The sequence below is a fragment of the Mizuhopecten yessoensis genome, unplaced genomic scaffold (genome assembly GCF_002113885.1).
Source record: "Mizuhopecten yessoensis strain PY_sf001 unplaced genomic scaffold, ASM211388v2 scaffold10857, whole genome shotgun sequence".
In the NCBI taxonomy this organism is placed as follows: domain Eukaryota; kingdom Metazoa; phylum Mollusca; class Bivalvia; order Pectinida; family Pectinidae; genus Mizuhopecten; species Mizuhopecten yessoensis.
The window spans coordinates 40,465-55,907 of record NW_018408756.1 but is presented as its reverse complement, the minus strand read 5'-3'; the positions used below and the strand labels follow the sequence as shown (position 1 = coordinate 55,907).

The window sequence follows — 15,443 nt, the reverse complement described above, 5'->3', positions numbered from 1 at the left end:
CAGTGCGGGCAAATTCGCAATGCACCCAAATTCGCCACCCTGTGACGAAAATGCCATATGACGTAATAATACATAAAATGTGACGTAAATAACGTCACCATAGTCTTCAACACAGTTAAAGCCTTCAAATATTTTGACAAGAAAAGGTATACGAAGGGAAAAGTTATACTTTCAATCAAAACAATTATGAAATATCTTGTAGCACAACGAATCTTAAAAATTTGGTCTGTGCGACGAACAACTCGTCAACTAAACTCATCAATCTGAGACCAGTTGGTTGTTAGTGTAAAATCAGTACATACACATTGAAAATACCCATATCTTAACGCTGATTGCAGTTAATGATTGACTGAGCCGTCAATGCAAGTAAATTGTTTTTCTACAAGTGTACTATGGTACGTCCTGTACAATGTACTGACGATCGTGTTTATGGAAATGACGATCGGAAAGATCCGCGATTTGATGAATTATCGTCATGCAATGTGTATTTAGAATACAATCAACCAGTATATTTTTAAAAGTATTGTTTGCGTCTTACATTCAACCATATAACAACACTTAAATTAAAATACCATCTCGAAATTTTCTAGATTTATATCGGAAAGCAATTTGTTCTGTTGAAAGTAATTTGTTGTCGGCCTGAAATTACTACTGTACAATCGCATGCTGATTTTACGTAGAGACCGACAGTTACCAAAAACTGATTTTCACATGAAAAAGTAAGTACATTTACAACACATGGACGGACAGTCTTTGTTGAATAAGTTTTCAAGCTCAAGAAAATCGTTTTAATTTGTCAGATGTTTCCCGTTGACCTGCAAGAGGATCGGAGACGTACATGTCACAAATTATCCGAAATTCATAAGGGGGGGTCGTTAATTGAAAGCTCTGGACTAGACCCTCTCATCCGGACCCGATGCAAAAATGGGCAGCGTTTTGGAAGTTTACATTTGTTAAGGATTGAGTCTTTATTGCGTATCATGTACAATGATACCCGTCATCTTTCTCAAATAACATTAATCAGTTTCTTCAAGTTACCGAAAATTATCTATCACGACTAAGAAAAGCCATGTATTTCAATGTTAATCATTGTTACACAATCACATTTGGAGCTGTTCGTTTCAGTACGACTTGTGTAACATAAACATACAAAATTTTACATTTAAACACTTAGATTACTTGTAAATTAGTTAAATGTTTGAAGGTGACGAAACTGCCTGCATCTTTGAGCAAAACCACGGAAGGCCTGATGACGTCACAAATGGTGCTGCATGACGTCATTCAGGTGTGTTTACAACAATATTTATTTATAGGTATTTCAGTTAAATCCACTTCTGTACTGGTGCTCGTCGGTATTTTGATACATACATATTTGGACGAATTATTAACCGAAACCCTTTCTTATGTGACGAATTTGCCTGCACTAACGTTACAGATTTGGACCGAGGCTGACCTCAGGAAAATTTGGTACGTGTAGATTGAGGGTCCAGACGTACCTGGCCGAAACTAAACTGCTGAATATTGCTAGTTTGCGTTATTTCTTTCTAAAACAATGTCAAGCCACATGTAGTTTTTAAGATACGTTATGTAATTTAGTGGACGCGTGAGAGAAGGGCATAATATTCTTGATACATTGTTTTTTATTCTCCGAAACTGTGCATTTTTAGCTCTGCTTATAGAACGGTCCAAGTGTGTTCGTTTATCGTGGAAAATTTCTGCGCCACACGTACCGTTTCAACCAGTAACGCGAATGTAGCCATAATTTTAATCAGAATGAGGCGAATGAGGCAACAAGAATCTGGTTGAACGAGACTACCGACAATAAAGCGTCTAGCTGACAATGACATCAACAATAACTTGGCACGCGTGACGGGCGCATGTGACGTGAAGGTAATGCCTATTTTCGACACATTAATGTTGTGCAATTTTATTTGAATCACGTGATGCGGAACTCCCTTTTTTCTCCATTTTCATTTGCGACGTCGTACGTATATGAAAAGTGTTCAATTTTGGGTACCATTCCATTTTTTGAGTACATTGATCGGTAATGGTCAGTGATTTCATGCTGTAAAAAAATTGTTAAAATATTTAGCGAAGGTAATAACTGTGCTGAAAATGAGTGGAAGGAGTGTGGTACATATATCTCAGGATATCATACAGGTGTAAAACATGGCGGTAGACAGGACAGTCTAACTCAGGTGGACAACGAGGGGTTCTAGTTCTACAATATAGTGACCACCTTCAACTAATTGAAGATTTTGTCACAAAGTTGGATTTATGCAGCACAAGTGACAGACTATATATATATATTACATAACATGTTGCTGTCTGCCTTGACACTGATTCTACTCTGTTGGTGTTGCTTTGAGTATGTGGACTCTAACGTTAGTGCAGGCAAATTCGAATGGGGGTACAGTCGTTTCGGTAACCGGTAGTTACGGAACTTCAAAAAGAAGATGTTTCGGTACTTTTTGTAATTCGTTTCGGTACCTGTATTTAAGTTATGTTTCGGTACTACTACTTCCTTTATTAGTTAATAAATATTTCTCATTTGTTATTTATAATTGGTTGTTTATATAACGTTTGCTTTCGTACTTTAACTGAGCAGCTGAGTAGATTGGAGTAGCTCTTTAGGAGAAACTCAACAAAATGTCTAAGTCTGGTGTGAGGGCCAGGGAATACGCGAGCTACCTTCTCCCTTGATGTTCTGTGGAGCCGAAGTTAGGTTAATGGCATTTCTAAAACACAGCAGGCTGATGACGTTACATTTCCTGTGTGTGTATTCTGTCTTGTGTCACTATTAATTGATGGTGATTATTCCGAGGTACATCATGTATGGTGTTTCATTTATATCTGTTCCTTATAATAGGTCCCCTCCTAGAGTGTAAGCCCTGGCATGCCTGTAATTCCTGGCAAGTGTGCATATCAACAATAGCTGTTACATTCAGACTGTAGTGAATCCGTATTTGTATATGTTTAGGTGTGCTTTGACCGGAGACATATATACTGCAGAGATTTGAAACTGCCTCTTTTACTGAAAATCTGGCCAATCTAGATTCCCTGCATAAGTGGTCAGTAGATTTGAGTGTCAGTGTTTTTGGTGACACTACTCTCCTTCCTGTTATACTGACATTACCGGGTTTTTTGTATAAGAATACAAAATATAAAAATTATCTTACTAGACAGCATTTGAATATTTGCTACATTTTGAAATATCTTTTATAATTGTTATGATACTCTTTAGACCCAGGTGTGCCTTATGTTGTAATATGAGGTTACTGTAATTAGCCATTCCGGAATTTAGCCAACATGTGCAACTTTCTGTGCATTGGTGCTATCTTTGAAAAGTGTGGACCCACTTTAATTAACATGTCCCTTTATTTTGTCAGTCAACTTTGAATTCCAAGCATAACGAGGCTAAGGTTGATGTTGAAGGAAGCCTTAATGGTTTGCATGACAGACAAGATCGAGTTACAATGTACGATCCTGGAAATCTTACTTCAGAAACAGAAAATGGAGACCAAAGATCCTCAAATATTGGAGGTAAGTACCAATGACAAAGGCTACATCGCGTATCCCGGTTGAAACGGTACGTGTGGCGCAGAAATATTCCACAATAAACAAACGAACTTGGGCCGTTCCATAAGCAGAGCTAAAAATGCACAGTTTCGGAGAATAAAAAACAGTGTTTCAAGAGTATTATGACCTTCTTTCATCCGTCCACTGAATTACATATAACGTATCTTAAAAACTACTTTTGACTTGACATTGTTTTAGAAAGAAATAATGCAAACTGGCAATATTCAGGATTTTAGTTTCGGTCAGGTACGTCTGGACCCCTCAATCTACACGTGCCAAATTTTCCTGAGGTCAGCCTCGGTCCAGATCTGTGTCTGTCGTTGTCTTATCAGGTTCAACTGTTTTATCCTGATACGCGAATGTACCCCAAGTGTAACATATTGTACTTATGCTACTCAATCCTCCAATTGTGATTTCACCAATATAAGTAATGGGCACTTTCTTAGAGTCATATTAGAATTTTTAGGTAAATTGTTAATGGGATATAAAATCACTCATTTACAAAACAAAATAACCCAACACAAAGAACAATTCTTACTGAAATCAATGAATGCTCCTTAGGTCACTAACTTATAACCATATACAATTGCTAGGCTTGAAAAGACAAATTTATTAATGCTACCAGGTTTGTTGTTATACATATTACCATCAACATTTCCAAACAGAGGTCTTGAACTTCAGTGATAAGTTTATTAAATCATGTACAGTGAAATTGAGCTTAGTGCGATTTGTTATTACATGAGCACTACTTATACAACTGATTACAAATTAGTATCAGCTAACTATTTCGTAAAGAAGGTTTGCACAATTAAATATATATCGATAATCAAAGTTCTACACTGTATATCGGGGGCCACGATGGTGTCTGACATTCTGCTACCACTAGCCCTCCATCACTGGGTTGTGGGTTCAAGGCCTACGTGGGGCAGCCGCCAGGTACTGGTCGTAGGTCGGTGGTTTTTCTCGGGGAACTCCATCTTTCCTCCACCACATAAAACACAAACAAACCAAACACTGTATATATATATATATTCATTATAAACCTAAGTGCAATACAAATAATCATGTTTGAATTTTTGTTTTTTAAAACAACAGTTTATATTATTATACTTTCAACTCAATTTATGATATATGCATTATGTTATGTTTTGATAGGCTTTGTTCCTAACATGATGTGTATCATGTCAATATATATATACTACTATCTAAACTTTTCTATAACAGGTCAGAATGACAGAGTGCATATAGAAGAAGAGACCGAAACAGGTATACATGTATTTTTTTACCACAAAGTTAACTCATTCACCCCTGAAAACAAAACATTTGAACTCTTCCAATAAAAAGGTTGGAATAGTTCATTATGAGATTTCCGGGGTGAATGAGTTAAGGTAAAATCCTTCTGTGTTTTCAGACTCAATGCAATCAATTCTTATCTAGTGAACTTGACTTAAAGTCTGTACAATTTGTTCACGGTTATACATGATTTAAAAGGCTTAAGAATCGACTACATGAGTGGTAAATCATAAAAGTAAAAGGTAACAACTTAAAATAGTCTGCCAGTTGCTTTCATAAAAAAATATTAGCATTGAGGTATATGTTAATGTTTCTGAGTAACCATTGTGATGATACTTTGAGACAAGGCATAGCCAATTTAAACCATGCGTCTAGCTATTTTATTGGTCCCAGTTTTCAAGTTTCAAGTCTCGAGTGACCTATTGCGATCGCCTTTTGTCCGTCGTCGTCTGTCCGTAAACATTTTTGACTTCATCTCCAAAACCCCTGAACCAATTTCAGTGAAATTTTGCAGAAACCTTCCATGGTCAAAGGTCAACAAAAACTGTTGCCGGTTTGGTCCATGACCCTTGTGTATCACGTTTACCCCTGGGGAGGGGGTAAACTTTACTATAGTTTATATAGGGAAATCACATTTTGGACCAACATTTGTTTAATTTTCATTGGAAGTAATTAAATTTGGGTTAGCATTATCAGTATTGGATAGCCGTTTGATGGTATGCACATATGAGCCCTGACTGACCCAGATATGGTAGAATCAAACACTCTTCATAGATGGAAGGGTCTTAAGGTTTATGACCCTAGGGTCACACGTTAACCCCCTGGGGAAGGAGGGGGGGCAAAATTTATTATGGTTAATAATGGCAAATGATACTTTGAATATTACATGTTAATAACTTGATTGGAATTATAACCCTGAGTTGACAGTTTGATACTTTGAAAATTTTGAGCCAGCCCTACCCCCAAGGACTGTAGGGTGGGGCCCAAAGGAGTCAGTGTGCTAAAAAAAAATCATTTTCCTTGTTTAGAATCAGAGGTGCTAGTTTCAAATACTTTTTAGTCTTAAATCTGTATGCTAGATATTGAATAAGGTGGTTTTATTGTTTTTTGTCACTGAATAATATTTCTGTTCGTATTAAAAACAAAATCAACTCTCTGTATAAATATATCAGGTGACCGTTAAGGCCCATGGGCCTCTTGTTATTTACCAAATGCAATACAGAGCCTTCTATTTTCCTATGACATATTCCAGGGGTGCTGAGAGCATAACGGTTGGGTTACATATGGTTACCCAAGCTTTACAACTAGAAAAGCAGAATATTTAGTGTAACATTAAACATTTTGAAACAATTTATACCGTTTATATATAGCACTTATGTATTCAATTAATTTTCAACATATTTAAAGGGGCTATTTAGTAAAATGACAACCTGAAACGTACGGCTGTACAGTTACGGATTTCTCCATTACTGATTAATAATGCCAAGATAACACTGTCTCTTAAAAATTCCTCAACATGAGTTGTTGATAAGGAGTATCAAACTATATAATCATAAAAAGTTTTGTGACAAGGTTATAAAAAAACCTTCACTAAATTGTCCATTTAACACTACAGCTTCATAGTAGGGCTTATGTGAATTTTACATGAGGCCAAACAAAAGCATATGTCTCCTAATTCTACTTGAAAAAAATTAGGGCCGGTAGTAAACCAGAAACACACAATTTTTTGGCCTGATTCTAAAATTCTAACTGATCAGTATATTTCATTTTTGTGGGAGTCAACGAATATCGTTTCATCACATATCGCGATATTTACTCTTACTAAATTAAAATTAAGTAACCTGCAATGAGCAATATAATATTAATCTTAAGTTTATGCATGGCCACATAAGGTAATGGGCAATTTTTAGCATGCGGCACAAACAGGACTCTTAAAATTCTGCAAGTGTTTACCTGTACTTATGAGGAGAAATTATAAGGATGAAGATTTGAGAGAATTGATGTAGACAAAATATTTTCATTGTATTATTTCTTTTTTCTTCTCTGTTTGTAGATCAAGATCCTTCTGCAATGTCCAAGTTGGCCATTACAGGTGGCGACAAAGAAACACATCTTTCGACTGGCTGGAAAAGCACTTGTAATTATGACCATCAAGATGGGGTTAAAGAAGGTAACAGCAAGCAGTTTTTATAATTGCCCGGTGTCCGATGGGTTGTATATATTATGGTATGGGCTGCGTTGTCCGTCCGTCTGTTAACTTTTCCTTGTCATCACTCTCCTGCCTTTATTCGTGAACATTTCTTAATGAAACTTGGTACACATAATGCATACCAATAACGCTCAAATGGGTTCGCATTTCAGAAGTTTACGTGAGTTTTTTTTATTTTTTTTATTTATGCCCCTTTCATTGCCAAATAAAGTTATTGTGTAGTAAATGCAAGATCTTTTCTATTTATGAATAAATTCCTTTCATATTTTGTACGGTATTGTTTGAAACAATAATGTTCAACATATATTACAAGTTTTTCTGTCGAGTTTCAACTTTCCAGGTCTTGGCATATCACACTTGCCATAGCAACACTTTACTTCATTTTTGCCGTTAACTTTTCCTTGTTTACACGATAACTCAAACAATTGTTTCCCAATTTTTATTAAACTACTTGGTTGAGTTCTTAAATAGTGACATTTAAACACTATTCGGCAGAGTTATGCCCCTTTTTCATTGCCAAATAAGGGTATTCATTCAAAAATGCAAGATCATTTTAATTATTTGTTTAATTCCTTTAAAATTTAGTATGGTTATACAAAAACCAAACATGTTTAACATATATGACAGGTTTTGTTGTCGCGTTCCAACTTCTCATACCAACATGATACACATAAGTATACACAAAATTACTAAGATACATGTAGTATGAATGAGTTGGTGTTTTAACCAAATTTTGTCTAGAGAATCCATGAGCAAAGGGGACTCAATTTTGTAAACAGAGAATGTTTACGATTGGAGAAACTTATAACAAATATTGTGTAGAGCATCCTTGGGCAGATATTTGTATAAACGGAGGGTGCATGTGTCTCTCCCCTCCCTGGGGGCAGAGGGGAGGGGCCCAGTTGGGGAAATAGGGATAAATGTTTCTCCTTGGATAGATATGGAGTGATTCTAAACGAATGTTTTAATTACTTACACAGCAAAAATTTCTTTTCACAGAGCGGACAACTGTTGTTCCCAAGGGATCATATTCTCCTGGTAGTTCTGATGAAGGTTGGTATAGTAATTGCTAATTAGGGGTCAGTAATATATGCTAGTTAATTGTGATAGCATGGAAGTATGCCAGTTACTTTAACATAAAATTATTTAACAGTATTGAATATATATATGATTCTGAGTTACCAGTTTGATAATTTTCTGAGACAAAGAGGAAAAATATTTTAGCATGAGACAATTAGTATTGCTTCATATAAAATCATGAGATATTATCCCAATTTTTTCTCCATCAAGTTGTCCAGTAGTGCCTGTTACTCTTAAGGTGTATTCATTAAAACAAAATGGTCATCCAGGCCGCCATTTCTGATTTGGACATTTGAAGTATGTTCTCGCTATATCTCCAGAAATACTGGATGGATCTTTTTGAAATTTCATATGCACATATAGCACCTACCATCGAGTGCTACATCTTAACCTCATATCAAGTACTTCAAACATATGCAGGTGAGCAATACAGGCCCTCTGTGCCTCTTGTTTTAATTACTTACACAGCAAAAATGTCTTTGCACAGAGCGGACAACTGTTGTTTCCAAGGGATCAGATTCTCCTGGTAGTTCTGATGAAGGTTGGTATATGGTAATTGCTTATTAGGGGTCAGTAATATATGCCAGTTAATTGTGATAGCATGGAAGTATTCCAGTTACTTTAACAGAAAATTATCTAACAGTATTGAATATATATATGATTCCGAGTTACCAGTTTGATAATTTTCTGAGACAACGAGGAAAAATATTTTAGCATGAGACAATTAGTATTGCTTCATATCATGAGATGTACTCTAAATAAATCAGAATTAAGTACCCTGCAATGAGCTATACTTAAGTTAAAGAGCTAATTATACAAAACCACATAAGAATATGGGCACTTGTTTACCTGCCACACAAATGAGATTCTAAAATTCTACTGGTGTTTATCTGTATTGATGAAAATGAGTAGAAGTTACACTTTATAAGGATGAAGAACTGGGATAATCGTGGCTAGTATTGCCTGAAAAGCTATTGTAGAGGAAATACTATCATTGTATTCATTTTCTACTTCTTTGTTTGTAGCTCAATTAACAGTGGAACATGCACAGTCGACACCTTATTCCATCACTACCGCTACAAAAATATCTCTTGGGCGCTCTTTAAGAACTTATGAAGATGGGAATAAAAAAGGTAAAAGCATGCAGCCTGTCAGATAGTATAAAGATTGTGTACAAGATATGTCATTATAAAAGTCCAATCAGGTGATTCAAAATAAATTGGTCTAAAGCCATTCTTGAAAGAGAGGACTGTAAATGGAGGGTGTGGTTCGCCTTTAGATCTAGAGCAGAAGATGTATCCCAATAAGGTAAATAGAGTTTATAAAAAGGGTCAGAGAACTTAAGAAACCTTTTTCTTCTATCTAGAAAAAGGTAAACACAATGTCTTTGTGTTTACCAAACTTTATTATAATCCAATCAACTCCTAGTCGTGGTTGGATAATATTAAGAAACGGGCAACCAATATATTGTATGTTTCTTACACAAAATATTCTAATATTTAACGCTGTCACAGAGGTGTAAGTACTTAATATTTATAGCACATCACTTACGCAGCAAAAATGTCTTTTCACAGAGAGGAGGATGCCTCAGAGATCAGATTCTTCTGGAAGTTCCGATGGAGGTTGGTATAGTAATTGTTTATTAGGGGTCAGTAATATAAACCAGTTAGTTGTGATTTCATTTTTTTGAATACAAGTGTTAGGGTCAGCTAATTGCGAGATGAAAATGTGCTGGTTTAGAAAAAAATGTCAAGTATATGTGAATATAAAAAATATGTATATATAAATGACCAATAAGTGTATATCGACAAAAAAACGAAAGAGGTAAACAAAGGCTTAAATCTAGATTCAACTAGCTATAGTTTCATCTGTCGTCAATGTACACTTTGGTACACTTGGTACACTACCAAAATGCAATTAAGTGAATGGCAGTGTGTTCACAGTATTTGGGGAAATGATTGTCAGGGACCAGATATTCATAATGTATAGTATTACTTTAATTATATTATAAGGTGAATAGATGTACATTATTTTCCGCGGCGTCCGTAAACTTTTCGTAAAAATTGATACTAGTCATGAACGACTGAGCAGATTTTGACCAAATTTGGTCAGAAGCATCCTTTGGGGAAGGGGAACGAATTGTTTTTGTATAAGTGGTGGGCCTGGCCCCCCTTTGGGCTGATGGGCGAAGCCCAATAGGGGAAACATAGCAAATTATTCTTTAAAATCCTTCTTCTTCTGTGGGAATGAAAGGGTTTGGTCCATATTTGGTGTGGAGCAGCCTTGGGTAAAGGGGGACACATTTTGCATATACCGTGGGTCTGGACCCACAGGGGCCTGAGGGGCGGGGCCAAATAGGGGCAACATAGCAAATTATTCTTTAAAATCCTTCTTCTGTAGGAATGAAAGGATTTGGTCCATATTTGGTGTGGAGCAGCCTTGGATAAAGGGGAACCAATTTCGTATAAACGGTGGGTGTGGCCCCCCTGTGGGCAAGAGGTACGGGGCCCAATAGGGGAAACATAACAAATTCTTCAAAATCCTTCTTCTGTAGGAATGACAGTATTTTGTTGAAGTTTAGTATGAAGCATCATTGAGTGAATGGGAATCAATTTTGTATAAACGGTGTGTCTGACCCCCCTGGAGGCAGACAGGCGGTGCCCAATAGGGGAAATAGAGGTAAAACCTTTAAAATCGTTCTTCTACCATAGAGATTAAGGGATTTTATCCTTATTTAGTCTGAAGCATCCTTGGGCCAACGGGTCTCAATTTTGTATAATTGGTGGGTATACCCCCCCCCCCCCAGGGGCATAGGGGGGGGCCTCTGTTTGAAGTTTGTTCTCGCTATATCTCAAGTACTGGATGGATCTTTCTGAAATGTCACATGTACTTACAGCACGTAGCATGGAGTGCTATATCTTTACTTCATACCAATTATTTTAAACATATTCAGGTGAGCGTTACAGGCCCTCTGGGGCTCTTGTACATGTTAACATAGGATAACATTTGTCTTATCTGAAACTTAAAACAATTCGGATAGATTATACAAAATCATAAGTCTTATTTCTACTTTATGTAAGAAAAAGAATTACAGCATTTTGTTGCATTAATATGCAGATGTCAGATTTAACTTTAATAGTTAGATAATTGAAAGTAATTTAGATATACATACGTGGAAAAAAGATGCACATTTATGTACATTTTGTTTTAGGAAGTACCTATAGCTAAGGTATCTCTTAGATCTTTTTTTTGGAGAAGAAGACAAAATAAAAGGGTATAGCATGCTCTATATAGGTATTTAAGGTACAGTTAAGGTATATACTTCAGGTACAGGTATATCGTAAATGTCTATTATATGAGTTAAATGTTTCTCCTTGGATAGAAATGGAGTGATTCTAACCTAATTGCGTATAGAATGCCCTTGGGCAAAGAGAGGTAAATTTTGTATAAATACGGTGTGTGTTTCCTTTAGGGGCAGAGGGGCAAGGGCCAATAGGGGAAATAAATGTAAATGTTTAAAATCCTTCTGTAGTAATGGAGGGATTTTATCCAAATTTGGTCTAGAGCCATTCTTGAAAGAAGAGAACTTAATTTTCTGTAAATGGAGGGTGTGGTTCTCCTTTAGATCTAGAGCAGAGGGACGTATCCCAATAATGTAAATAGAGTTTATAAAAAGGGTCAGAGAACTTAAGAAACCCTTTTCTTCTGTCTAAAAAAAGAGATCTACCGTACACCAAAGAGTATACTTGGCCCAACAAGACTCAGTGTTGTAAAAACAATTTCTTTGTGTTTACCAAACATTATTTCAATCCAATCATCTCCTAGTCTTGGTTAGATAATATTAAGAAATAGGCGACCAATATATGCTTTGTTCCTTACAGTCGCAAAAATATTCTAATCATTCATATGGTTACAGAAATATAAGTACTTGATATTGACGACATTTTTTAAATTACTTACGAAACAAAAATGTCTTTTTACAGAGTGTTTGCCTGATGTACCTGTGGGATCAGTTTCTTCGAGTAGTTCAGATGAAGGTTGGTATAGTTATTGCTTATTAGTGGTCAGTAATATAAACCAGTTATTTGTGATTTGAATACATGTGTTAGGGTCAGCAAATTCCGAGGTGAAAATGTGTTGGTTTATAAAAGGATGTATCAACAACAACAAAAAAGAAGTAAACAAAGGCTTAAATCTAGATTCAACTAGCTATAGTTTCATCTGTCGTCAATGCAGGTTTTTAATGAATGATTTCTGACTAAATTTCTATCCACAAGGTCAAGTTTAACCAAAGGTCAAGCTTACCAAGTGTTGTTATGTCAGTTTCAATTAACTCTTCATCTTGTTTATATAATATTTAGAAACAGGCATTCAATATAATATGCTTTGTTCCTTACAGTTAAAACAATATTTTTATCATTCATATGGTCACAGAGATTAAAGTATTAAATAGTTGCAGCATTTTTAGCCCACATGGCCCGAAAGGCCAAGTGAGCTTATGCAATGGAATGGCGTCTGTCGTCCGTCCTTCAACTTTTCCTTTAAAACGCTACTAGTCCTGAACGGCCAAATGAATTTTAACTAAATTTTGTCTGGAGCATCTTTATGACAAGAGCATTTCATTTTTAAGGGATTTAATCCTAATTTTTTCTGGAGCATCATTGGGCCAAGGGCATTACATTTTGTATAAACAGTGGCCGTGGCCCCCCAAGGTGCAGAGGCGAATAGGAGAAATTAAGGTTAAACTTTTAAAATCCTTCTTCTACCATGGGAATTAAGGGGTTTATCCAATTTGGTCTGGAGCATTCTTAGGCCAAGGAGACGCAGTTTTGTATAAATGGTGGGTTTGGACCCGCTGGGGGCAGAGGGGTGTGGCCGAATAGGGGAAATAGAGGTAAAACCTTTAAAATCCTTCTTCTACCATAGGGATTAAGGGATTTTATCCTAATTTAGTCTGGAGCATCCTTGGGCCAAGGGGACTCAATTTTGTATAAGCAGTGGATGTGGTCTCCCAGGGGGCAGAAGGGCGGGGTCCAATAGGAGAAATAGAGGTAAAACCTTTAAAATGGATTTATTCCTTAATATACCCCCTGCAACGAAGTTAGGGGGGTAAACTGTAGTCAGCTTGTTTGTCGGTCCGTAGAAAAAATATGTCAGAACAACTCCTTCTAAAGTAATTGACCAATTTCAATGAAACTGTTCAGATGTGACAACTACCACCTGAAGTTGTGCATCCGGGTAATATTTTTTTATTCTGACCCTTTTATGAAGTTATGGCTTGAAAAAATCCTGCAACTTTTTGTCCGGACAAATCCTTTCAAGTTATGGATCGATTTCAACGAAAGTTTCCGGATATTATAAGTACCACTTGCAGTTTTGTATCCAGGTATCAGTTTTTTCATTCTGACCAATTTTTACAAAGCTATGACCCTTTGTTGAAAAATCCTTTTTCCGGACAACTACCTAAACTACTGGACCAATTTCAACGAAAGTTTCCAGATATGATAACTACCACCTGATATTGTGCAACCAGGTATTCTTTTTTTTCATTCTGACCCTTTTTAGGGAGTTATTGCCCTTTGTTAAAAAAAAATGCAAGCATGCACAACTTCTCCAAAACTCCTGGGCCAATTTCAATGAAAGTTTTCACATATAACTACCACCTGATGTACATCCAGATCATTTTTTTCAATCTTTCCCTTTTTTGGAGTAATGGCCCTTTGTTGAAAAAATACTTGTCCAGACAACTCCTCCAAGACTATGTGGCCAATTTCAACGAAAGTTTTCAGATATGATAACTACCCTATGATGTTGTGCATCCACAAACTGTTTTACCAACCCTTTTTATGGAGTTGAGGCCCTCTGTTGAGAAATTCTTGTCCTAACATGTTCTCCTTATCTAATGGGCAAATTTTAAAGAAAGTTTACAGATATGGTAACTGCCCCCTGACATTGTGCATCTAAGTTGTACTTTTTCATAGCAATCCTTTTAAAAGGAGTTATTGCCCTTTGTTGAATAAACCTTTATCTGCCTAATAAACTACTCGGCCAATTTCAATAAAAGTTTACAGATATGGTAAATACCCCCTGATGTCGTGCATCAGGTTAGTAAAAAAAAATATGTTGACGCTTTTTAAGGAGTTTTGGTCCTTTCTTAAAAATCTTTGTCTGACATCTTTTCCTTAACTAATAGGACAATTTCAGCAAAACTGGTTCATCTGGTCTAACAAGATTTTGTATGTAAGTATGTTTTGGCATAGGAAGGGAGTACAGGAAGTATGCCAGTGACCTGCATACTTAAATAAGTGTACAGCTTAGTCAATAAAGAAATCATTACTGGTGGTAGACTATGGATTGCTTTGCAATGCTTTGCCTTAGTAAGCCTTTAGCTTACAGTTCTGGTTTATATAGGAGCGGTGGGTATTAGTTAAGCCTTTGGCTTGCAGTTCTAGTTTAGTCTGAAGCATCCTTGGGCCAAGGGTACTCAATTTTGTGTAACTGGTGGGTGAGGTCCCTTTGGGTGCAAGCTTTGTTATTTGAATGACTTTGACCCACTTTCAAAGTCACAATTGGTCAAATATGTATAGACTTTTAAATTACCTTCTCAATAAACAGAAGGTCTATGATGGTGATATTTGGTAAGTTGCATGCTGAGATGAAGGGCTATAAAGTCTCTTCAATGTAATGACTTTGTTTGTCTTTCAAGGTCACATTTAGTCAAGTATATATATAATCTTTGAACAGGTTTTTTGAATGATTCATAAATACTGTTTTTTGACTGTAGCTATATTTTAGATCACTTCTAAGGTTACAAGTGTGAGATAAATACCAGGTGAGCGATGCAGGCCCATTTGGTCTCTTGTTATATATGGAAAACATCTAAACGTTATAAAGGGAATTTCAAGCACAGTATATTTTATGTATATCAATTGCTGGTGTTACTTTTTCAGATTCAGAAACAGCTTCTTCGGATGAAGAGACAGATGGGGTTCCATTCAACTACTGCAATATTGCAGTTCCCCTCAAGATATTTGAGCTGTATTTTGCAATACCTGGATCTGCATTTAACCAATGCATCGATAAATTGCAGTTAAAGGTAAGTAGAGTATTAGTTTAAGTCATGTTATATTATACACATGTATACGGTGACATACTGTATTTTACTGGTGATAAGCTCAAGGGACTTATACATGAAAATATGGCATAAGTAGGGGATGGGCTTATTAGTCCCCCCACCGGTTCACGTCTTTCGTCTGTCCGTCCTTCCGCCTGGGCATATCTA

General features: G+C 36.3%; 1 protein-coding gene across 1 annotated transcript in view; it reads left to right on the top strand.

The window, feature by feature from the left end:
* Nucleotides 1-1,894: 1,894 nt before the first annotated feature.
* LOC110463027 overlaps nt 1,895-15,443 on the top strand; it is a 17,781-nt gene continuing 4,232 nt past the window's right edge. The window contains exons 1-8 of the mRNA XM_021517361.1: nt 1,895-2,097; nt 3,390-3,543; nt 4,804-4,845; nt 6,926-7,042; nt 8,081-8,134; nt 9,187-9,294; nt 9,736-9,783; nt 15,112-15,257. Coding sequence (XP_021373036.1) covers nt 3,477-3,543; nt 4,804-4,845; nt 6,926-7,042; nt 8,081-8,134; nt 9,187-9,294; nt 9,736-9,783; nt 15,112-15,257 — 582 coding nt within the window. The 5' untranslated portion in view covers nt 1,895-2,097; nt 3,390-3,476. The remainder of the gene's footprint in view (nt 2,098-3,389; nt 3,544-4,803; nt 4,846-6,925; nt 7,043-8,080; nt 8,135-9,186; nt 9,295-9,735; nt 9,784-15,111; nt 15,258-15,443) is intronic.